Below are 26882 nucleotides of genomic sequence, written 5' to 3'. Positions count from 1 at the left end.
TGACGAAAAAGAACTCGTTTTATTCAGACAAGATTTGCCGGTCGTTTATGTGATTACAGATTGGCTTCTTTTACAGACGTCAGTTTTATGGAGGGGGTAGGGGGTGGAGAGTATTTCTTAAAATGGTGGGATGGAGGGTGGGGTATGGGGGTTGTGATAATTTAACTAACTCTAGCCTCTGACCAATCGTCTTGTCTGAAGGTCAACAATTAACACCAACAAGACCTAAGGCACCGGTCAGTGAGAGGTCAGTAGTGGACATTTTTAACATCCATTCTATGTGGCCTGGAGACATTTTTATAAAACATATGACTCTGTCTATTTGGGTACAAGCTAAACTTCCATATACCTCAACCAGTCGGTTTAAAAAGTTTGACGTCATTTAAGGACAGCCTCCTATCGAGAAATATTAAACATTAAGAAACATAAAATTTAAATTACAGTCTCAACAAATATTTACAAGCTGACTACTCATTAAAATATAGTCATCAGAAACCTTGTTTTGTAATATCACAGGTCTGCCGACAATGTAACATTATGTAATAATGGCTTTAAGTTAGGCTTTAACAGTAGTAACAATCAAATATCAAATATTTGTTTACAACAATCAATCATCACATATTTGGTAGTAGCATTCAATCAAGGTTAGCTTCCACCCCATGGCTTTTCTGCTGTGTGGACTCATCTTCTTCGACTGTTCCATTGTCTATAGGGGTGTCAGCTTCATCGGGCTCATTCTTAATTCTTTCACTGACGTCATTGTCTGCGTCTGTGCTCGTGCCAGCCTTCACCTCTGAGGTGTGACCTTGGTTCAGACCGGAAGTGTGACCTTGGTTCAGACCGGAAGTGCTACCTAAGTTCTTCTGTGTCGAATGTATGTTCTTGCCGCCATCTTTACTGACCTTTGGCCCCGGCTTCCTGGCGCTGGACTTGATGAGGCTGATTTTGTTTTTGGTCTCCTGAATGGTCGGCCTGCTGTACTTCTCGCTTGGTCGGGCTTTCATCGCCCACTCGCTCGACTCTCTGCCTTCTTTCATGGCGGCTGTTTCGCTGTTGGCTGTGTTGGCTGTGTTGGCTGTTGCTGTGTTGGCTGTTGCTGATCCAGGTGTCACCACCTTGGATGGTTCAACCTGTTGTGTCACCGCTTGAGGGGGCTCAGGTCTCGCCACTGAGGTCTTGTTTGCGTGTGTGTCCACTGTAGGCCGTTTGTCCACTCTCGGACCTTCCTTTTTGCGACTTACAACAGTGGCCGCGGAGAGAGGTGGAGTAGAGTTGACCACGAAAATGTCAGAGTATCCGGGCGGTCCGGACTCGATCGACATTTTTTTGCCGGGGTTCACCGGTGTGCTGGTTTCCTGACTGCGGAAAAACCCGATCGTCTTTTCTGTGAACAGATGTGACAGTGTGACAACGAGAACATGTAAGACAACGTGACGACGTGATGAGGCGAGACAACATGAACAGGTGAGACAACGTGACAACCTTATTACGTGAGACAACATGAACATTTAAGACAACATTAACAAATGTGACAAAGTGGTCAGGTGAGACAACATGAACATGCACAACAACGTGAATATTTGACAAACAATGAGTGTATAGAAATTTCCAGTTTAAAAATTTAGATAAGTATTTTACATTCTATCAATGATAAGAGATCGATGATAAGTATTTTACATTCTATCAATGATAAGAGATCGATGATAAGTCTTTTACATTCTATCAATGATAAGAGATCGATTTATTCACCTTTCCTCTTCTCTTCCTCACGCTTGATTAATTTTCTGTTGAAGTTTTTTAAAAATACATTAATCTTGTTATCGATATTTGAATTCCAACAATATTTGGTCATTAAAATAAAACATATAATGCAAGCCATTTAATAACAAATACATTACAATATTAAAATAATTGTCACAAGTGAGTACCCTACAAAGGGCAGCAACCCCACAAGTACCGGTGCTACTCACACTTGGTCCGATCTCTTTTTCCTGTGGCACAAGCAGACGACGAGCAGCACGAGCGCCGCGACCAGCAACAGACCCAGCAGACAGAACATGACGATGCCGCCGGTGGACGAGACGAAATCTGACGCGTCAGACGACGTCGACTCCTGGTACGGCGAGACGGTGGCCACCTGCAAGATCTGCTGGTCCGACAGGCCGACGACAGGTGTGCCGTCTGACGACTGCTGCAGGACCTACAGAGGGGAATGTCATGCTCAGGTCATTATACAAGACAATCATCGCACTCGATCCTCCGTTTAAAATGGAGGATCGAGTGCGATGATTGTCTTGACAAAAGTGTGTTCACGCCATATGTTGTTGTAGTTGCTAGACCGTTTGTGTTGTTGTTGCTAGACAGTTGGTATGGCGAGATCTTACCTTGAGAATGGCGGTGTCCGTCAAGAAAGATTTGGCGGTGTTGACGTTAGCGATGTCGTCTGCTTGTGTGTCGCTCACCACGTAGGTATAGGCAGCTGTCCTAAAGGCGGAGTAGAGTTTAGTTACAACAGTTTTAAATTTAACGGGTTGACACATGTTTCTTGGCTGAAATAATAACGCGCGGTATTTTTTCAAATTTTTTTTTTTAAATCTAAAGAAAAAACTAAACAAAAACATCAAAACAGAAAGACTCTCGCATAGATGACATTATTCAACTTTAATCGCACTTGTGAGAGTATGGAGAGGTTGTGAGAAAGTTTCTTACTGTGTGGCCAAGAGACGTCTGCGACTACTTGTACTGGTATCGATGATATTAGAAAATCCGATTCTTTGCGTTGATGAGAAAAACACTTGTGCACGGGACCGGAAGGTTTGACTGTCAAATTTTAACGTGTTTATTAACATGTTAAAACACAAACTACAAACACACACACACACACACACACACATATATATATATATATATATATATATATATATATATATATATATATATATATATATATATATATATATATATATATGTATCTGTTATATCTATCTATATAATCTATATCCATCTCCATCCATCCATCCATCCATCCATCCATCCATCCATCCATCCATCCATCCATCCATCCATCCATCCATCCATCCATCCATCCATCCATCCATCCATCCATCCATCCATCCATCCATCCATCCATCCATCCATCCATCCATCCATCCATCCATCCATCCATCCATCCATCCATCCATCCATCCATCCATCCATCCATCCATCCATCCATCCATCCATCCATCCATCCATCCATCCATCCATCCATCCATCCATCCATCCATCCATCCATCCATCCATCCATCCATCCATCCATCCATCCATCCATCCATCCATCCATCCATCCATCCATCCATCCATCCATCCATCCATCCATCCATCCATCCATCCATCCATCCATCCATCCATCCATCCATCCATCCATCCATCCATCCATCCATCCATCCATCCATCCATCCATCCATCCACCCATCCATCCACCCATCCATCCACCCATCCATCCACCCATCCACCCATCCACCCATCCACCCATCCACCCATCCACCCATCCATCCACCCATCCACCCATCCATTAAATCCATCCATCCATCCATCCATCCATCCATCCATCCATCCATCCATCCATCCATCCATCCATCCATCCATCCATCCATCCATCCATCCATCCATCCATCCATCCATCCATCCATCCATCCGTCCATCCGTCCATCCGTCCATCCGTCCATCCGTCCATCGTCCATCCGTCCATCCGTCCATCCATCCATCCATCCATCCATCCATCCATCCATCCATCCATCCATCCGTATATATATATATATATATATATATATATATATATATATATATATATATATATATATATATATATATATATATATATATATATATATATAATATAGTAGAGAATCACGCGTTATCACTGGTTATACGTTGCGTGTAAAGCTCAAATAAACTACACTAAAGTGAAACAATGTGCTAATTTATTTAAAAATTGTACACTCAGTGATGAAGAAAACAGCTAGAGCAGCGCCTGGCCTGAACGGCAAGTTACCAGTAAATAGGCTTGAAAAGCCTATGTAATCACATAGAATTAAAAATTATTTTTTTTTTAGAAAATATTGTAAGCAACAAAATTATGGTTACTTTTTAAAATATTTAAGCTGTTATTATAGTCGTTCACTAAATTGAATCAGGCGGATTGTTATTTGGCGCCCTGGGCTATCCCGTGGGCGTTATGGTGCCTACGTTCGTGTTAAAGAGTGCGATAGACTATAAATAAGAAGGGTTACTAAAAATTTTCACTAAATCGAATCCAAGGCATGCTCCGGCGCCCCAAGAGAGTTCTATCTGGCGCCCAGGACGTTCCAGTCATCTCTATGGCGTCTACGTTCGTTTAAGTGAATGCAATACACTATGGACAAGTTGGTATTTTATAGTCGTTTGGTAAGTTGTATCAGACGGGTCCACCGGCGCCCCTGCAGGGTGCGATTTAGTGCCCCGAGCTAGACTGTTAGCTCTATGCGTTTATGTTTGCATTTAAGTTTGTGTTAATGTTCGCGTTTAATTTTGCATTATTTTCTGAGTTATTGTTTGCGTTTGCGTTTCTATTTGTATTTGTGTTTGTTTTAGCGTTTGTGTTTGCGTTTGCTTTTGTGTTTGCGTTTCTGTTTGGGTTTGTGTATGTGTTTGCGTTTGTGTTTCGGTTGAGTTGGCGTTTGGGTTTGTGTTTGCATTTCTGTTTGCACTTGGGTTTTCCTTTGTGTTTACGTTTGTTTTTATGTTTTTGTTCTGGTTTGTTAGGATTAGGGTTAATTCGAAAAGTAATATATTTCATAAGCCCGGGCAATGATGGGTATACGCTGTTAAATAAACACACAAGTCATGGTGCTTTACAGATAGGTTTTTTTTTCAGAGGCAAATTACTATTATATTACTAGCAATTATTCGTTTGAATATTTCTAGCCTTAATCAACTCACATATTGCTAACGACGTCGGAATATTTCTCTGCGAACTCGATGACCACCATCTGTGACGTCATGTCGAATGTATCAATCCGCAGGAGGGAGATCTTGGAGGTGGTGACGCTGCCGATGGTGGAGCGACACAAAACCCAGTGGAAATATTTGGCCTGGTTCTCTAGAGACGAGGAGCTGGTCACTGTGATCTGACCAGTCGAGCTGGACACACTGGGGGATAATAGAATACAAAAGTCATGTCCACGCGTGGAATATAGAGAGATGCAGCAGTCAGTATGAGAGTAAGGATCTTAATAATGAAACATTAAAAAATCAGAGTAAGAAGCTTTGAATGCGATGAAAATAAGAAAATCAAACTTCATTAATAAAAGCATGGTCGCTCGTAAGAACACTTGCATAGTCTATTAACGAAGGTTGTTCTATTTTCTCATTTTCAGTGCATACAAAATGTTATTTATTTCCATTTTTCGTCAGTCGTTCAAAATTAAGTTGATACTACAACAACGACTAAAAATAGTTGACGGCCCCTTCTTCGTCCATACTCAACGCTCGACGTAAAATCAGCGAACTGTGAAGGTACAGTTCACCCACGACGTCCCTCTGAACAAGCGATTGCTAACTGGTATTTTATTTTGTATTTGAATATAGTAATCTTAAATTAAAATGTTCTCTCTAAATAAATTAAACATTGATTTTCATACAGAACGTGTTTGGAAAGTTTGAATGAAATCGCTGCATTAGAAGTGGGTCAAAATTGAGTTACAAGGTTTGCCATATATCCACAACCAAACAAACTGACGTTGCGAACTAAGTAAAGCTTGTAAAACTAACAGCAACTTTAATTTTAATTTAAAGAATAGGAAGTGGCAAATAATGTATTCCTATTTAGTGTCACGTGTCTAAACGGACCAATCATTACCTGAAGGGAAATGTGCTGGTGTATGTGACGTACTCGGCTGTGGCTAAGTTTGATTCAGGGATGCCAAAGTCTCCTGGGGTCAGTGTGTAGACCAGGTGACCATTGGATGCCTGGTACGGACATTCCAGGGAGATCATGGCATTCTTGGTCACCTTGGAAATGGGCGTTTCTTCTTCTTCTAAGACGTCAATCAAATTAATGCTGACGCCCACTGAGGCGGACGGTTGAGGGTTGACGTTTAAATCTGTGGCGTCCACTTGGAAAGAAATTGAAGATAAAATATCATAGTCAGGGGATTTCTTTATAACCAGGTGACCGGACGCGTCTATGGTAAAGTAGGTATCACCAGGTGGGGTCAGGGTCAAGTTGTTGTTGCGGTTGGCGGATGTGACGTCAGCATCGGACCACATAATTGTCTCCACCGTGTAGCCAACCGGCATGTTTTCTGGGATACTGATGACGTAAGCGGTCTGTGAAAAAACTGGCGGGTTGTCGTTGACGTCGGTCACTGTGACCTGGACGACTTTGGTCAACGGACCGATGTCTGTGGTCACCTCTACTAGCAGATTGTATTCTGGGTATTTCTCACAGTCTAGTGCTGAGACAGTCAGGAGACCTTCATTTGTGGTGGCGTCTAGATCTACACCAATAGAGTTTCCCAAGTTGCCAGCCAATATTGTATATCCACTAGGTACCCTGGGACTGTCCACCTTGATCCTGCCGATCTCACTGCCTGCAGGTTTATCCTCGGCCACCGTAAAGCTGTAGTCAGAGTCAGGGTTCGTAGTACGGGACGGCGTGACGTTGATCGTAACGGTCGCGGTGCTTGACCTCGAGGGCGTTCCTCGATCTTTGGCCCTCAGCACGAGGGTGTACGAGTCGGCTGCCGTCAGGATGCTGGTCGAGGTTCGAATCTCGCCGGAAGTTTCGTTCATCAAGAAATAACCGTCGTCGTTGCCTGAGAGGATTGTGTAGAGGATTTGACCGCTGATGCCGTGGTCAGTGTCTGTGGCGGACTTTGTCCCGACAACCGTTCCCTTGGGTTCTGTTCTGGGGACGGTGAAGGTGTCTGGATCTGGGAGAGAAAATATCGGGGTGTTGTAGTTGGGGTTTGTAGCGGTCAGAGTTATGGTAAACGTCTGGTCAGTGGCTAGACTCGGGACACCATGATCTGACGCCGTTATGGTTAGCGTGTAGGATGACGTGACGGCAGCGTCCAGCACATCTGTTGTTGTCAAGACACCCGTGGACTCGTCCAGTGAGAAAAGTCCAGGGCCTGTGGTCGATTTGATGACGTAAGAAACGTTTCCGGCATTTCCAGTGTCAAGGTCAGTGGCGTAGAACCTAAAGACTTCAGACCCTATTGGCACGGAGTCCAGTAAAGTCGTGCTTGATGTGGTCACAAAAACTGGACTGTGGTCATTGACGTCATTGACCTTGATGACGACATAAGCCTTGGCTGTCTTGGCTGGGGTCCCGCCATCTGAGGCCGTCACCAGAAGGTTGTAGTAACTTTTCGTCAGGTAGTTCAGCTTGTTCTTCACCGTGATGACCCCAGTCGTTGGGTCAAGGACGAAGTCTGAAGTTCCAGTCATGGTCTCACTGGCCAGACCGTATGGGGCCTTGTCAGCGTCAGTGGCCAAAACCGTCCCCACGACATAGCCTACGGTCGCATTTTCATCAACCAAAAAACTAAAAGTTTCCTGAGTCACACCCACAATATTGGATGGAAAACTGGGAGTATTGTCATTGATGTTGGTGATGGTAACGGTTAGCGTACATGAGGCGCTGTTTTTAACGGTACTAGCAACAACTACCAAATTATAGGACTCTTTTTTCTTCTCATAATCTAAGGCTGAAGCAATGTAAACTTGACCAGTGTTGGGCCGTATTTGAAATTCTCCATCGCCACCTGACATTGTGTACTTGAGGGTTCCATCTTCTAAAGCACCCAGCAGTGTGGCATTGAAGTCGTAAACTTGAGTGCCGACAAGCACGTCCTCTCGAAGTGTCACGCTGTCTGAAGTAATGTTAAACTTGGCATCTGTCGAAGCTGGTGTGACATTAATGACAACAACAGCTGTGGATGTCAGCTTGGGAGAGCCTCCGTCTTCAGCCTCCACGACCAGAGTGAATCTTCTGATGCCCAAGTAATCGAATGACTGGCTTGTTGTCAGCTGCAGGCTACTGGACAGGGCAAACTGTGACTGGGTGTCTCCACTTAAGATTTTACCAATAACGACAGCGTTGGTGCCTTCATCCGCATCAGTCACAGTTAGAGTCCCGATATTAGGGCCAGTGTACCCATGAGCGAAGGAATACACGTAAACATTTTGTGAAAACTTTGGGTAGTTATCGTTGACGTCTTGGATGTTGACGGTCAACGTTCCTGTGACTGACTGACCGTTTTGATTGACAGCTACAATGGTCAGCGTGTAGCTGGGCGTCCGCTCCCTGTCCAGGAATTTATTGACAAAGACTTTACCGGAGGCGGGGTCAATGAAAAAGTCGTTGTTGGTGTTGCCGTTGGTGATGTTGTAGGTGAAGATGGTATCCATGTCTCCGTCTGTTGCGTTGACCTGGAATACTAAAGTCCCTAAAGCAACGTCTTCTTTTAGGGTAGAGGTGTAAGGACCAGGAAGGGTAATCCACGTTGGATTGGATTCATCTTTGTTTTGTACTTGAATCACCACAGTTGTTGTTCCTGATTTTGGCGGTGCACCCCCGTCTGCAGCCGTGATTTCAACCGTCAAAGTTGTCTTAGCCTCGTAATCTAAACCTTGTATCAGACTCAGAGAACCTGTCCCCGCATCAATGCTAAAGGATGCTGAATCTGTCCCAACCGTCAGGGCATAGGTCAGCTGGGCATTTGTCCCGCTGTCCTTATCAGTTGCTGTGATTTGGCTTATGACCGAATTCACGCTCAAACTTTCGTCCACTTTAAAGACGTAAATATTTCTATCAAACTCTGGCCAGTGGTCGTTGATGTCCTGCACGCTAACGGTCAGTGTGGCAGTCGCCGACTGACCACTAGTGGACGTGGCCACCACCACGTAGTTGTACACCCCCTGCAGCTCCCTGTCGTAGGGGACGTTGTTGTAAATGTTCCCAGTGTAGCTGTCCATGCCAACCCTGTTGTCGCTGTTCCCGCTCACGATGGTGTAGGTCAGCTGTGGGAACGTGCAGCACGCCGACAGTGTGGTCAGTAGCCCCACGGTCGTGTTCTCCTCAATGGTGAGCGGGTTGGTGAAGGTGCTGAAAGCCAGGTCCGTCTCAGACAGCACGGTGAAGGTGACGGTCGTGGAGTCCGTGCCGTCATACACCTGTGCCTGCAAGTCGTATCTGGTGCTCGCGGGACGTCTGCTCACGTCTGACAGCATTAACGTCCCCTTAGAGTCAATCTGGAGTCAAAGTAAAAAGGTTTAATTAAAATCATGTATTAAGACACAATGTAACAAACAAAATATCTAATCAGTAGCGTGAGATTTCTCTGTAGATGTCTACATTGTCCGATCCAGTTTTTCTTACAGACAAGTTGGCACTTGAAATTTTCGAGGGAAGGGGGGGGGGGGGCGGACTAAAATTTCTGGGCGAAACTCTGGGCGGTCCCTCGCCTCCAGTAGGACGTGCTACACCTTCAGACACATAGAGGCACACATACACATAGAGGCATGGAGAAACTCAGACACATAGAGACACACATACACAGAGAGGCATAGAGAAACTCAGATACAGACAAAGAAAGACACAGAGAGTCACAGACAAAAATAGGCAGACACAGAGACAAAGAGAGACACAGACTAAACGCTTACATACATTACATGTGTTCGGGAGAACAGTAATTGTAATTAATATGTACAGGCAAACATTTGGAATTGTGATTTAAAACGTGAGACCGCCTACACACTTTTAGTATTTGCATTTTTGATCAATAATTTCCCTTTATTTAGGGGTCAACAACTTGTTTATGTCGTCTAGTTTTGAATTTGTAATCAATTATTTTAAGTTCCATTCAAAATGTTATGGGCAATTGATACGCAATTATATAATTTGAGTTCAACCCAAAATGTTATGGGCAATTAATACGCAATTAAATCTAATATATAAAGTTCAATTCTGTATGTTTGTTTGTAAAATGTTGTCGTGGATACTTCGATGGATTTAAGTGTTAGATTATTATAGTGCTCATGGTCTAAATTTATGAGTTAAAAAATTACTATTGAAAGTCTTTAAAAACAATTTTCATTTTATATACTTAGAATGATAATTTTCAATTATGAACTTTACATAAAATTTAAAAAACGTGTATAAACGTTTATAAAATTTCTAAAATTGTGTCTGAAATGTATTTGCATTTTGTCCTTTAGCTCTCATAAAGTCCCTTGATTTGGAAAACACAGTTACTTCCCTTTAAAAAACCATTAAATCGGGGGAAGAAAGAATTTACTTTTTATTACTTTGTTTTGATGTTAAAAAATAAATAAAAAATAACATAATTAGTGGGGATTGATTAAGTGCTATGTCGTTAGTATTTTTAATACTGCCTTTTATTTATTCTATACACTGAATATACTGTTTACTAATTATTTTTTTTTAAATCAATAACATTTAATAAGCCAGGTCCTACAAATCCTATATGTTTATATCTTTCCGTTTACGGATAAGCTTGGAGTATTATAATTTTGTTCACTAAATTGAAACAGGCGCGACCGCCGGCGCCCATGCACGGTTCGATTTGGCGCCATGGGCTATCATGTGAGCGCTATGCTGCACAATTTTGTTTTAAACACTTCGATAGACTATGGATAAGAAAGGTTACTATAGTCTTTAAGTGAATCAAATCCGGGCGTCCTCCGGCACCCCGACAGGGTGCTATTTGGCGCCCTGGGCCTTCCCGTGTACGCTATGGTACCTACGTTCGCGTAAGTGAGTTCAAAAGACTATGAATAAGTTGGGTACTATAGTCGTTTACTAAGTTGAATCAGGCGGTTACGCCGCACGTCTTCATGGTGCGATTTGTTTTCTTTGTGTTTGTGATTGTTTGTGTTTGCGTTTGTTTTTGTGTTTTCGTTTGTGTTTGTATTTGCGTTTGTGTTATGTTTGCGTTGGGGTTTTTTTTTGTGTGTTTTGGTTTTGGTTTTGGTTTTGTTTGGTTGTGGTTGTGATTGGGTTTGTGTTTGCGTTTAGATTTGTTTTCGTTTTCTTTTTTTGTTTGCGTTAGTGTTTGTGTTTTCTTTGTGTTTGTTGTTGGGTTTGTCTTTGCATTTGTTTTTGTGTTTTCGTTTGTGTTTGTTTGTGTTAGTGTTATGTTTGCGTTGGTTGTGGTTAGGGTGGGCAATGCCGGATAAATGCTGATTACTAAGCACACAAGTTATGGTCCTTTACAGATACCTTTTTCAGAGATGCCAGTGCAGGGCCTGGCCGGGACGGCTAGTATTTAAATTAAATAATTTAATTTACACTTTTTAGTGTATATGTTACGCTTGTTATCAAAATGTTTTTACGTATTTTTGAAAAATATTAAATTAGTACAATAGTGTTGTTGGGCTTTACTTATTATTTATGTATATGAGTTTCCCATTTAAAAAATACAAATGGGGTGAACTGAAGGAAGCGGTTCACGACTGGCAGCTCCAATTCAACCGGAATTCCTTCACTGTCATGGGGACGATATCGTGGATTATCCACACCAATGCAACGCATACACAAGGGACGTGCTACCGCCACCCACGCGCAGCGCAGCGCTTTGCTAGTAAATAAATAATACTTAATAATTTTGAAGATTTTATTCCGGAGCCTAACTCCTTAAAAACTTGTATTTTTTTTTTAACTCAAGCCATACACGGGAAACAACTGATTGTACGCGATTATACTGGTTGGGAGGGATATGGACATCTGCTAAGAAGAATTGTTTTCGACGAGATCAACCTACCTTAAAATACCCAGCACCGTTTCCCACAGGTAAGCTATAGGTGAGGCTGGCACCTGTAGAGTCTGGGTCATTGCAGGTCAACTGGCTCAAGTTGGCCGCGTTAGAGAACGGCGACTTGAACACCACCGTTGGGACAGCGTTACAGGTGACTGGCGAGTCGTTGACGTCAGTGATGGTCACGGTAACCGACGCCTGTGAGTAGGACAAGTTTTAATCAGTCACCTAATTAACACAAGGTTTAATTAGTCACCTAATTAACACGAGGTTAAATTCTTAATTACTAAAGTTACTGACGTTTTACCTAAATATGTACAGGGTAACTGCCTAATTTCCAAAGGTATAAACTCTAACCTAATTTACAAGAAGTTGAATGTTCAACTACAACACTTTTAGCCACAAATTTGTCGTTTTTGCTTACATTTGCTAAGAGGTAAGTTTCTAGAATTCTCCACATTACCAACATGATTAGATAAATAACGTCCGCAAATGACGTCATATTTCGGGAGGTGGGGTGCTTGATAGTAACGGAAAGGGGTATGAAAGTGTGGTGTAGCACTTATCTATCTATTTTTAAATGCAACTAATACTCAGACATTTTTTTTTTCCTTTTACGTTTGATAAGAGCATCTGCACTATCAGCAGAAATGTAAAATACGTATTTATGTAGAGAAAAATATTCCATTTTCCCAAAATGTTATATATTAATTTATTGAAAGATGATAATTAATTTATTGATATGTTCAGCTGTACAAACAACCTTTTAATTATAAAAGTTCACAACAAATACTTTACTTATTTTCACAACGATACACTTGACAGTTCTTCTAATTTAAGTATACTATCTTAAAATCTATCCAGATCTAACGATAAACTAGATTTAGGAAAGCTGTCTGGGGAAAGTAGGCCAAACCAAAATTAATAAGTTAAAAGAAAAATAAGTATAAAAAACATTTAATAATTTTTAGTTTCTTTATTAAACTATTTTAGACCTGAAATATTTAATATAAATCTTTGTTTCTTAACAATGGTATTTGTTAAAATGGGATAGATTTTAATTCAAAATAATATTTGTCTTGATTTTACATTTTTTATGGAGGCTAAGTAAAATAACTTAATATATTTTCTCTAAACATGTATCTGGCTGCCCGCAATTCAATGAATGACCCCGAAACCTACAGTTATCTAAGGATAACGGGTGGTCTAGTGCAGTGGCGTAGCGAGGTCGGGTGTCATCCGGTGCGGCACTTAATGGTGTCACCCCCTAGAGGCGTAGCGACCCTTCCCGGGGACAAACTTACAAGTTTTCGATTTGCACCCCCCTCAAACTTTTGATTTGCACCCTCCCTCAAGTTTTCGATTTGCATCCCCCCCCCCCTCAAACTTTCGATTTGCACACCCCCCCCCCTCAAGTTTTTCTTTATATATTTTGCTATTTTTTGCCTTGGTGTCACCCCCCTAAATGGTGACACCCGGTGCGGTCCGCACCCCCCGCCCCCCCCCCCCCTCGCTACGCCCCTGGTCTAGTGTATTTTATGAGCCAGTCAAGAAGCTGATATCAAAATAAAAATCAACTTTAAAATGAAAAACGAAATGTGACTAGACCAAACTCATGCTTCATCCCGAAATAGTTGGGTGTGTCCGAAATAGTTGGGTGTGTCCGAAATAGTTGGGTGTGTCCGAAATAGTTGGGTGTGTCCGAAATAGTTGGGTGTGTCTGAGATAGTTGGGTGTGTCCCAAGCTACACACAATTTAGGAAGTTAAAAAAATGAAATTATAATGGGGGGGGGGGTTCAAGTTTGATGTCAGTTTAAGATCTGTTTGTGGTGGTGTGACGATGGACAGAAAGGGGAAGGGGGGGAGGGATAGGGGAATTTTAAAATAAAAGTGTGACTTCATTTATATATTCCCTATTACCCTTTTTAAAAACATTTTTAATAAATTTTAGAGTGTATTTAATATTGCTAAAGTAACAGTAAGTAACGCTGGTCGCCAATGTTTTCAGTTGGTTACAAATGTCTTCAGCAAACATTTAACGATAGCCTAGTTGGTCAACCATGGTTTAGCATTACATGGAGGCTCTAGTGACGTAAGAGTGAGCAATGTATTCCCTAAAGATGTACACACCCCCAATGTACTCCCTAAACAAATACACCCCCCCCCAATGTATTCCCTAAAGATGTACACACCCCAATGTTTTCCCTAAACTATTACACCCCCCCCCCAATATATTCACTACACATGAACACACCCCCAATGTTTTCCCTAAACTATTACACACATCTCCAGACACAATAAACACATTACATTAGCAGACTTAGGCGCTGTGGTGGAGTTGTCCTTGGCTACGATGGTGAATGTGTAACTTTTTGTCTTCTCAAAGTCTAAGGGGGCGTAGGCCACTCTCAGGATGCCTGGAACAACACGTCATAACCATCAACAAACAACACATCATAACCATCATCAAACAACACGTCATAACTATCAACAAACAACACTTCATAACCATCAACAAACAACACATCAACACCATCAAAAAACATCACGTCATAACTATCAACAAAAAACACTTCATAACCATCAACAAACAAAACGACACAACCATCAACAAACAAAACGACACAACCATCAACAAACAACACGTCACAACTATCAACAAACAAAACGACACAACCATCAACAAACAAAACGACACAACCATCAACAAACAACACGTCACAACCATCAACAAACAACACGTCACAACCATCAACAAACAAAACGACACAACCATCAACAAACAACACATCATAACCATCAACACAAAACGTCATAACCCTAAACTGGGTAGATCCGTATTACTGCTAAAAATAAAACTTAAATTGTTACTTAAATTAAATGAAAATGTTCATGCAATCATCTCCGCACACAAACTTCTCCCCCACACATACACCCACCCCACACATACACCCACCCCACACATACACCCACCCAACACATTCACTCACTCCACACATACACCCACCCCACACATACACCCACCCACCACACACATACACTGGCCCCTCACATACACCCACACATACAACCACTTAACACATTCACTCACTCCACACCTACACACACCCCACACATACACCCACCCCACATATACACCCACCCCACACATACACCCACCCCACACATACACCCACCCCACACATACACCCACCCCACACATACACCCACCCAACACATTCACTCACTCCATACATACACCCACCCCACACATACACCCACCCCACACATACACCCACCCCACACATACACCCACCCCACACATACACCCACCCAACACATACACCCACCCCACACATACACCCACCCCACACATACACCCACCCCACACATACACCCACCCCACACATACACCCACCCCACACATACACCCACCCACCCCACACATACACCCACCCAACACATTCACTCACTCCATACATACACCCACCCCACACATACACCCACCCCACACATACACCCACCCCACACATACACCCACCCCACACATACACCCACCCCACACATACACCCACTCCACACATACACCCACCCCACACATACACCCACCCCCACACATACACCCACCCCGAGACATACACCAACCCCACACATACACCGGCCCCTCACATACACCCACCCCACACATACACCCACCCACCCCACACATACACCGGCCCCTCACATACACCCACCCCACACCTACCTGTCCCTGCGTCTATCATGAAAGGTGTAGGTGTGGTGCTGGTCACCAGACTGTACCCTATGGCGCCATCAAGTCCAGCATCTTGGTCTGATGCTGTGATCGTGTACACAGATGTACCTGAAACACAAAGGTCAATCAACAGGTCATTCTACACTTGTCCTGTGGTCAGTCTCTCGACAGGTCAATCTACACTTGTCCTGTGGTCAGTGTCACAACAGGTCAATCTTTACGTGTCCTGTGGTCAGTCTCTCGACAGGTCATCCTACACTTGTCCTGTGGTCAGTGTCACAACAGGTCAATCTTTACGTGTCCTGTGGTCAGTGCCACTTAATACCAAATCATGCGCCAGGTCAGTTCGGGTTTGCTAATACAAACCCATTCTTTCATATAAAATTCATTTTAAGTAAGAAATAAGCATTTTACAAGCTTTTATTTAACTTGCTTCCTCGTCCAGTCTGTCGTCAGTTTGTCGTCAGTCTGCCGCGTCTGTCGTCATAGAGTGAAATGCTCGAGCGAAATTTCGGGCACTTCTAACTGACAGATTCGGTTCTTAGTTGGCACGTGAAGACATGAAGACAACGCAATCTGACATTAAATGTGACTTAATTGGATGCCTAATTAATTAAAATTGTGTCCAAATTAGTAGGCTATCTTATCCAACTATTCGCACTATTATACTCGCGTTAGCATGTTCATTAATTGCGCAATGGTTTTTAGTCACTCAACTAAATTGTAAATGAAATAAACCGGGAGTGATCTCCCCTAAACTTTCTCGAATATTCTTATATAATACTACGGGGGATGGCAACTCGGGATATTGTATTGTGTATACATTTTATAGCGTACGTAGATCTAAATCAAATTTGAATGAAATAGTTCACTTCTTTTCATTCTAAACACGGCAGATGACGTCATTAGTTAATGTATAAACATTAGTGACGTCACTGTTTTATGCATTCTTTTTCACAACTATAAACGCTTTTCCTTTTGCATAATTAAAACTGTTTCTCTACATTCGAATAAGCCTTTATTTTTTATTTTTCTTCTTTAAATAAAATTGTGGTTATACATTTAAAACATCTGACATATTATTTTCAACAAAAGTCCGTATAAAGGTATCCATATATCGCTGCCGATTCTGACGTGATATCCGGCGAAAATATTTTGCGGACAGACAGAGAGAGAGAGAGAGAGAAGTGCGCACATGGTCTATTATATATTAGGATACACGACTATTTAAATTACTATAGAGAAAAGCGGGGGTCTCTTCCTAAATATTAGTAAAGGTATCCAATAGATTATAAAGTGACCCACGCTTTTCTTTATAGTTATTTAAATAGTAGTGTATTATTATATATTAAAAGATAATTATTTATTTTCCACTTGTAGTGCATTATTACATAAAAGCTTGTTATTAAAACGTTGTTTTTTACACATTTTTTAAACATTGTTGCCTTAGAATTGTTTTAGTAAGCTGGAAACTTATCAGGATTGTTTTAACGAGTCACGTGTCCTACATCCGAAGCTTTTTGTTACAGATAATGGTGGCAGATGTTAGATGAAAGGGGCAGTTGTTAGATGATGGGGCAGATGTTAGATGATGGTGGCCGATGTTAGATGATGGTGGCAGATGTTAGATGATGGTGGCAGACGTTAGATGATGGTGGCAGATGTTAGATGATGGTGGCAGATGTTACCTGGAACTTGGTCTTCTGCTACAGAGAGTGTGTAACTTGGTGGGGTGAATACAGGGTCGAATTCGTTCACTGGTGTAACTGTTACCTGTTGAGTAGAGAAATAGAAACTGTTACCTGTTGAGTGGAGAAATACAAGCTGTTGTTAGGTTTTTCATTGTCTCTTGTCTGGTCATCTTCCACTGGTCAGTTGGTTGTTTGACTTTAAAAGGCCAGTTCTCAGGAGAATATTCTATCTCACCTGGACAAACAACACTTCACCTGGGAATCAACACCTCACCTGGACAAAGGTATTCTATTCTGGGCAACAACACCTCACCTGGACAACAACACCTCACCTAGACAACAACACCTCACCTGGACAACAACACCTCACCTGGACAACAACACCTCACCTGGGCAACAACACCTCACCTGGACAACAACACCTCACCTAGACAACACCTCACCTGGACAACAACACCTCACCTGGACAACAACACCTCACCTGGACAACAACACCTCACCTGGACAACAACACCTCACCTGGACAACAGCACCTCACCTGTACAACAACACCCCACCTGGACAACAACACCTCACCTGGACAACACCTCACCTGGACAACACCTCACCTGGACAACACCTCACCTGGACAACAACACCTCACCTGGACAACAACACTTCACCTGGACAACAACACCTCACCTGTACAACACCTCACCTGGACAACAACACCTCACCTGAACAACACCTCACCTGGACAACACCTCACCTGGACAACAACACCTCACCTGGACAACAACACCTCACCTGGAAAACAACACCTCACCTGGACAACACCTCACCTGGACAACAACACCTCCCCTGGACAACAACACCTCACCTGGGCAACAACACCTCACCTGGACAACAACACCTCACCTGGACAACAACACCTCACCTGGACAACACCTCACCTGGACAACACCTCACCTGGACAACAACACCTCACCTGGACAACACCTCACCTAGACAGCAACACCTCACCTGGTCAACAACACCTCACCTGGACAACAACACCTCACCTGGACAACACCTCACCTGGACAACACCTCACCTGGACAACAACACCTCACCTGGACTAGCACTTCACATGGACAACAACACCTCACCTGGACAACAACACCTCACCTGGACAACAACACCTCACCTGGACAACAACACCTCACCTGGGCAACACCTCACCTGGACAACAACACCTCACCTGGACAACACCTCACCTGGACAACAACACCTCAACTGGACAACACCTCACCTGGACAACAACACCTCACCTGGACAACACCTCACCTGGACAACACCTCACCTGGACAACACCTCACCTGGACAACACCTCACCTGGACAACACCTCACCTGGACAACACCTCACCTGGACAACACCTCACCTGGACAACACCTCACCTGTACAACACCTCACCTGGACAACAACACCTCACCTGGACAACACCTCACCTGGACAATAACACCTCACCTGGACAACAACACCTCACCTGGACATCAGCACTTCACATGGACAACAACACCTCACCTGGACAACAACACCTCACCTGGACAACAACACCTCACCTGGGCAACAACACCTCACCTGGACAACAACATCTCACCTGGGCAACAAAACCTCACCTGGACAACAACACCTCACCTGGACAACAACACCTCACCTGAGCAACAACACCTCACCTGGACAACAACACCTCACCTGGACAACAACACCTCACCTGGACAACACCTCACCTGGACAACACCTCACCTGGACAACACCTCACCTGGACAATAAAACCTCACCTGGACAACACCTCACCTGGACAACAACACCTCACCTAGACAACAACACCTCACCTGGACAACACCTCACCTGGACAACAACACCTCACCTGGACAACAACACCTCACCTGGGCAACAGCACCTCACCTGGACAACAACACCTCACCTGGACAACAACACCTCACCTGGACAACAACACCTCACCTGGACAACAACACCTCACCTAGACAACACCTCACCTAGACAACACCTCACCTGGACAACAACACCTCACCTGGACAACAACACCTCACCTGGACAACACCTCACCTGGACAACACCTCACCTGGACAACAACACCTCACCTGGACAACACCTCACCTGGACAACAACACCTCAACTGGACAACACCTCACCTGGACAACAACACCTCACCTGGACAACACCTCACCTGGACAACACCTCACCTGGACAACACCTCACCTGGACAACACCTCACCTGGACAACACCTCACCTGTACAACACCTCACCTGGACAACAACACCTCACCTGGACAACACCTCACCTGGATAACAACACCTCACCTGGACAACAACACCTCACCTGGACAACAGCACTTCACATGGACAACAACACCTCACCTGGACAACAACACCTCACCTGGACAACAACACCTCACCTGGACAACAACACCTCACCTGGACAACAACATCTCACCTGGGCAACAACACCTCACCTGGACAACAACACCTCACCTGGACAACAACACCTCAACTGGGCAACAACACCTCACCTAGACAACACCTCACCTGGACAACAACACTTCACCTGGACAACAACACCTCACCTGGACAACAACACCTCACCTGGACAACACCTCACCTGGACAACACCTCACCTGGACAACAACACTTCACCTGGACAACAACACCTCACCTGGACAACAACACCTCACCTGGGCAACAACACCTCACCTAGACAACACCTCACCTGGACAACAACACTTCACCTGGACAACAACACCTCACCTGGACAACAACACCTCACCTGGACAACACCTCACCTGGACAACACCTCACCTGGACAACACCTCACCTGGACAACACCTCACCTGGACAACAAAACCTCACCTGGACAACACCTCACCTGGACAACAACACCTCACCTAGACAACAACACCTCACCTAGACAACAACACCTCACCTGGACAACACCTCACCTGGACAACAACACCTCACCTGGACAACAACACCTCACCTGGGCAACAGCACCTCACCTGGACAACAACACCTCACCTGGACAACAACACCTCACCTGGACAACAACACCTCACCTGGACAACAACACCTCACCTGGACAACAACACCTCACCTGGGCAACAACACCTCACCTGGACAACACCTCACCTGGACAACAACACCTCACCTGGACAACAACACCTCACCTGGACAACAACACCTCACCTGGACAACAACACCTCACCTGGACAACAACACCTCACCTGGACAACAACACCTCACCTGGACAACAACACCTCACCTGGACAACAACACCTCACCTGGACAACAACACCTCACCTGGACAACACCTCACGTGGACAACAACACCTCACCTGGACAAAGACAGTGTTAGTCTGTGCAGGTGTTCCATTGTCTGTTGCTGTCACTGTGAGCAGGTGTGACGTGGCTGTTTCATAATCCACAACATCTTTAAGCGTGATCACTCCAGATGTGGAACCTATGTCAAATTTCGCTGAAATATTGGTGAGAAATATCAACTCAAGTTGACCCTGTGAAATATCGCTGAAATATTGGTGAGAAATAAGAAATCAAGTTGACACTTGGTGTAAAACAGATGTACGGCTAAGGAAATACTTGGACCATCAGACAATAACTTTTGAAAAGCGTAAATAATTTCCGTTTGGCAAAAGTGTGACCTATTTGATTAGATGAGTGGCTAGCCTAAAAGTGTTCAATGATTTTAACAATGGTCACGTGACAAGGTACTCACTGTCCACGATGCTGTAGGTGACCGTCCCGCCGTCTGGGTCCTTGGCCGACACGGCGGTCACTGCTGTCCCCACGGTGGCGTTCTCTATGACGCTTCCCTGGTAGTGGCTCTACAACAACAAACGTGTGGACATTGTAGAGGTCCTGCTAGGACACGTCACTGTAGAGGTCAGTGTCCTGTGGTAGGTCCATCTAGCAAATACTGTCCAGTATAGTGACCTAGTTACACTAAACGTTTAGACCCCCATCCCAACCCCCCACCCTGTCTTCCCCTCACCCCCTGATCTCCGTGACCTTGATGGTAGAACAAGGTCAATGAGTTGTTTAGCTCGGCTGACCTGGTTAAACAGCGGCATCCTGTCGTTGACGTCAATGACGGTTATCGTGACGGTGGCGGTGCTGGTGTTGGTCGTCTTGTCGGACGAGTAAGCCGTGGCCGTGCACCTGATCTCAGGGTTCGTCTCGTAGTCCAGCTGGGTCACGGTGAAAACTTGACCTGAAACATGACGAAAGGGTCAAGGTCGGGTTTTTTGTTGGGTCAAGGTCGGGGTTTTTGTTGGGTCAAGTCGGGGTGACTAACAAACCTACCTCTGAACATAAACCTACCTGTGTAGCTAACAAATCTATCTGTAAACATAAACCTACCTGTGTAGCTAACAAACCTACCTATGAACATAAACCTACCTGTGTACCTGTCCACCATAAGAACAGCAGGTGAGCAGCTGATGCCGTACACAACTCGTGAGTTGGCTGACCCCACAGCGTCAAGGTCATTTGCTGACAGAATCAACACGCTTGACCCCACGGGCGTGTTCTCTAATACAGCTGTAAGCAAAGGTCACGGGAGGTCAGTCACATGACAGGAAGTAGATCTACTTAATTAGCCTAATAGACGAGATTTTTCTCATGTAGAGATTAGAAATGCCTATTCCTATAAGGGGATACAATCAGGCTAGGATGTTTTGATAAAATTATTAATTGAGTAGTTTCCCCTTCAAAGTATGACATCGAATACTTTCAGTAAATAAATAAATCAAGAAACTTCAAAGCAGCTTTTAAAGACAGCATGATACTTACATGTAATATGTAAGCTAAATGTAACGACATAGTTATTTACTTAATCCTCATTACTCCCTGTGGAGTATAGGGCAACAGCAAATCTCCGCCCTTCCACTCTGACATACTTAACTTACATGTAATTTATTGTCATTTTGAAGTTTAAAATGTATTATGCAATTACACCATGATGCTTTTACGCAGTAGGCCTATGTAAGGACACCATAAAGTTAACATGCAGTTGTGATGGCATGACGACACTTACATACAGTATGTAATGACATCACGATACTTACCTACATTATGTAATGACACCAATACACTTACATACAGTATGTAATGACACCACGACACTTACCTACATTATGTAATGACACCAATACACTTACATACTGTATGTAATGACACCATGACACTTACATGTAGAGTACACCCCCGAGGGTATAAACTGCGGTATGTTGTCATCCACGTCCTTGACACTGAGCAGCACCGTGACGTTGATCGATAGCCTGGGGCTGCCCTTGTCGGACACCTGGACCACCACCTGCAGGCTGGTCAGGCTGCTCTCGTAGTTCAGACCTTGGACGATGTAAGCTGTTCCGGTGGTCAGGCTCACATTGATGTAAGCTGTGTCACCTGGGAACGGCAATTTCTAACCGTCGTTATCTGACCGTCTGACCGTCCACTATCTGACCGACCATGTCAGATCGTCCATGTCTGACCGTCCATGTATGACCGTCTACATCTGACCGTCCATGTCTGACCGTCCATGGATGACCGTCCATGTCTGACCGTCCATGTCTGACCGTCCATGGATGACCGTCCATGTCTGACCGTCCATGTCTGACCGTCCATGTCTGACCGTCCATGTCTGACCGTCCATGTCTGACCGTCCATGTCTGACCGTCCACGTCTGACCGTCCATGTCTGACCGACCATATCTGACCGTCCATGTCTGACCGTCCATGTCTGACCGTCCATGTGACCAGCTTACCGCTAACGACGCTGTACTCGACCACCCCGCCTAAGCCAGTGTCCACGTCGGTACAGGAGAGTTTGGTGAAGCTGGTCCCCACAGCCGCGTCCTCGCTAAGCTGACCCAGGTAGTTGTAGTGGCTGCACGTCTGTTGGTGCAGCATGACATTTGTGACATGGGACAACATGACATTTGGTGACGTGTGACAACATGACATTTGGTGACATGTGACAACATGACATTTGGTGACATGGGACAACATGACATTTGGTGACATGGGACAACATGACATTTGGTGACATGTGACAACATGACATTTGGTGACATGTGACAACATGACATTTTGTGACAGACGATACCTTGACATTTTGTGACATGGGACAACGTGACATTTGGTGACATGTGACAATTTGACATTTTGTGACATGTGACAACATGACATTTGGTGACAGACGATAACATGACATTTGTGACATGGGACGTTTTGCTACACAACGTCCCTAAAGTTATCTCCACCTACCGGTTTGTTGTCGTTGACGTCAGTGATGTTGACCACCAACAGTTTGGAGTCGACGAGTCCAGTCGCGACCTCCGTCACCCTCGGCCAGAGCTCGTAACTTTTGGTCGTCTCGTAGTCGAGGGCGTAGCCCAGGTAGATGAGAAAACTGGAGGCGTCCGCAGAGAACCGCCGCTCCTGGTTGCCAACTGGGGACACATGTCAACTGGCCTGTCATTGGGATGTCAACTAGCCTGTCATTTGGGATGTCAACTGGCCTGTCATTTGGGATTTCAACTGGCCTGTCATTTGGGATTTCAACTGGCCTGTCATTTGGGATTTCAACTGGCCTGTCATTGGGATGTCAACTGGCCTGTCATTTGGGATTTCAACTGGCCTGTCATTGGGATGTCAACTGGCCTGTCATTTGGGATTTCAACTGGCCTGTCATTTGGGATGTCAACTGGCCTGTCATTGGGATGTCAACTGGCCTGTCATTTGGGATTTCAACTGGCCTGTCATTTGGGATTTCAACTGGCCTGTCATTTGGGATTTCAACTGGCCTGTCATTGGGATGTCAAATGGCCTGTCATTGGGATGTCAAATGGCCTGTCATTTGGATGTCAAATGGTCTGTCATTGGGATGTCAACTGGCCTGTCATTGAGATGTCAGCAGTCGACTTACTTACATGAACAAATATTATGTTACTTACATCCACACATCTGATGTTACTTACATCCACACATCTGATGTTACTTACATCCACACATCTGATGTTACTTACATCCACACATCTGATGTTACTTACATCCAATGTTAAAGACCAGCGTGGATGACCCGTCGTAGAACCATGTCCCGTTGTAAACGAGGCTGCCCACGGTCAAGTTCTCTGCTATCTGGATGGCGGTTGACAGAGAGGTCAAGGTCAAGGTCAAGCCGCCTAGAGACACAGTAGAAACATTGTGTCGTAAACTTGTACGGTAAAATGTCACAGGAAATCAAAGAAAAATTCACAGAAAAAATGTCACAGTAAATAAGTCACAGGAAATGAAAGAAACAAACGTGTGTTAACATGGAATCAGTTAATACATTTATTTGTTTTAAGTATTCAGAAAGTAGACATGAACAGACGATTATTTTAAATTTAATATCAACATTTGATATCTGCGTCAATGTGTGCCTATGTTGTATTTTGTGTGAATATATTTATAAACCACGTAAAAATGTTGAATCTGAAGTACGCAGGTTATATTTATACATCTACATATCTCATCATGTTTTTAATTGGCTACTCACTTGAATTTCGCGCAACATGGGAAGAAGACATAATTAGTATCAAAACAACAGACCGACACGGTACAAAGGCCGTCAATAACACAAAAAGTGGGCGGACCAGGCCGACCGAGGAAAGGCCTGAGACTAACAACACACGAAACACAATTCTGTGCTTTCATTTCTTTGATAATTAATTCTTGTACCAGATATTTAACGAAAATATAGGCGGTATTGTCAATTATCTTATTTGAATTTTTACTTATTGGGAAGATGAAAATCGGATGATTATTGTAAACTAGTTTATACATCGGTTAATCAAAATAAATCGAAATATTTGTTTAAAAATTGTAGTGATTTTTTTTTCTGTGACTTTTTCCATGCTCACTGTATTGTACATGTGACGCCACAAAAACTGTTTTACAGCAAACAGTAAGATATTATGTGTAATAGGTACATCAAAGAGTAAGATATTATGTGTAATAGGTATTGTACATGTGACGCCACAAAAACTGTTTTACATCAAACAGTAAGATATTATGTGTAATAGGTACATCAAAGAGTAAGATATTATGTGTAATAGGTAATGTACATGTGACGTCACAAAAACTGTTTTACATCAAACAGTAAGATATTATGTGTAATAGGTATTGTACATGTGACGCCACAAAAACTGTTTTACATCAAACAGTAAGATATTATGTGTAATAGGTATTGTACATGTGACGCCACAAAAACTGTTTTACATCAAACAGTAAGATATTATGTGTAATAGGTATTGTACATGTGACGCCACAAAAACTGTTTTACATCAAACAGTAAGATATTATGTGTAATAGGTATTGTACATGTGACGCCACAAAAACTGTTTTACATCAAACAGTAAGATATTATGTGTAATAGGTATTGTACATGTGACGCCACAAAAACTGTTTTACATCAAACAGTAAGATATTATGTGTAATAGGTATTGTACATGTGACGCCACAAAAACTGTTTTACATCAAACAGTAAGATATTATGTGTAATAGGTATTTTTAACAGGTAGGCTTTCTTGGTACAAAAGTAAAAGTTCCCTTTCGTACCTGTGGGAGATTAATCTGAGGTCGGAGGTGGTGTGTACAATGACATTGGAGACTTACTTGCAGGTGATAAAAAGAACAAAGTTGTGGCAAGAAACAAAACCCCTTGCAGTCCCTTCTCCATGTTGAGGAACGTTTTATCTCAACTAAGTTGTCTCGAGAAATTTATTCTTGTCTAGCAAACATGGCGTTACTGAAATATAACAGAAAAATTAGTCGTTTCTGGTTTAGCACATGTGGGAGATTTGATAAATCAATGCTCCTACATACTGAGAGGTGTCATAGTAGTACACAATGGACACGTCGTGGCCACATCCAATACTGGCCACAAGAAACATCGGCCACATCCAATACTGGCCACAAGAAACATCGGCCACATCCAATACTGGTCACAAGAAACATCGGCCGCATCCAATACTGGCCACAAGAAACATCGGCCACATCCAATACTGGCCACAAGAAACATCGGCCACATCCAATACTGGCCACAAGAAACATCTGCCACATCCAATACTGGCCATAAGAAACATGGGCCACATCCAATACTGGCCATAAGAAACATGGGCCACATCCAATACTGGCCACAAGAAACATTGGCCACATCCACTAGTTGGCCAAAACTTACCACAAGCAGAACGAAAGTTGAATCAACAATAAAATATTTTTTCTTTAAAGAAACAACAACACACTGACTGGTCCCTGTAGTGGTTCCTGTCACACTGCTGCTATCTCACACCTTTCAACACAAGCCAGTGATCACGTGATCAAGAAATCGACCCCACGCTCGTGTATTGATCAGTTTCTCCTGGCAATCGGTGTTTATGTTGCTGCCGATATCGAAGAGATCGATAAAGCCCAGATTTAGACCCCATAAAAACTTTCTCTCGCCAAGAAATTATAATCCAAGTTAGGTGTGTGTGTGGGAGGGGGTCGTTTTTTTTTATGTACTGACGTCAAGATCCCGAGGGTCTCGTCTCGCTTGACTGGAGCTACTCAACAG

General features: G+C 43.6%; 1 protein-coding gene across 1 annotated transcript; it reads right to left on the bottom strand.

Moving 5' to 3' along the window:
* On the bottom strand, positions 1–26622 carry LOC131937249 (protocadherin Fat 4). The gene is made up of 21 exons (XM_059294525.1): positions 26508–26622; positions 25943–26075; positions 24337–24468; positions 23552–23736; positions 23050–23179; positions 22476–22691; positions 21684–21824; positions 21338–21495; positions 21001–21109; positions 20603–20742; positions 17227–17311; positions 15530–15646; positions 14116–14222; positions 11811–12002; positions 5879–9279; positions 4960–5169; positions 2710–2820; positions 2385–2484; positions 1971–2200; positions 1750–1784; positions 1–1384 (listed from the first exon to the last, which is right to left on the bottom strand). The coding sequence occupies exons 2-21, from the start codon at positions 26004–26006 to the stop codon at positions 636–638; spliced, it is 6612 nt and encodes a 2203-aa protein (XP_059150508.1). The 5' UTR covers positions 26007–26075; positions 26508–26622; the 3' UTR covers positions 1–635.
* Positions 26623–26882: the final 260 nt, after the last annotated feature.

The sequence above is a fragment of the Physella acuta genome, unplaced genomic scaffold (assembly GCF_028476545.2).
Source record: "Physella acuta isolate Inbredline_101_S28 unplaced genomic scaffold, ASM2847654v3 ptg000204l, whole genome shotgun sequence".
Taxonomy (NCBI): Eukaryota; Metazoa; Mollusca; class Gastropoda; family Physidae; genus Physella; species Physella acuta.
This window is presented reverse-complemented; position numbering and strand designations above follow the sequence as displayed.

Coding starts and splice junctions, on each gene's coding strand:
- LOC131937249 (XM_059294525.1), bottom strand. CDS start 26,006: ATGGAGAAGGGACTGCAAGGGGTTTTGTTTCTTGCCACAACTTTGTTC. Junction 12,003..14,115: donor CAGCGCCTAAGTCTGCTAAT/GTAATGTGTTTA, acceptor TCCTACTCACAG/GCGTCGGTTACCGTGACCAT. Junction 9,280..11,810: donor ACGGTGCTGGGTATTTTAAG/GTAGGTTGATCT, acceptor CTTTGACTCCAG/ATTGACTCTAAGGGGACGTT.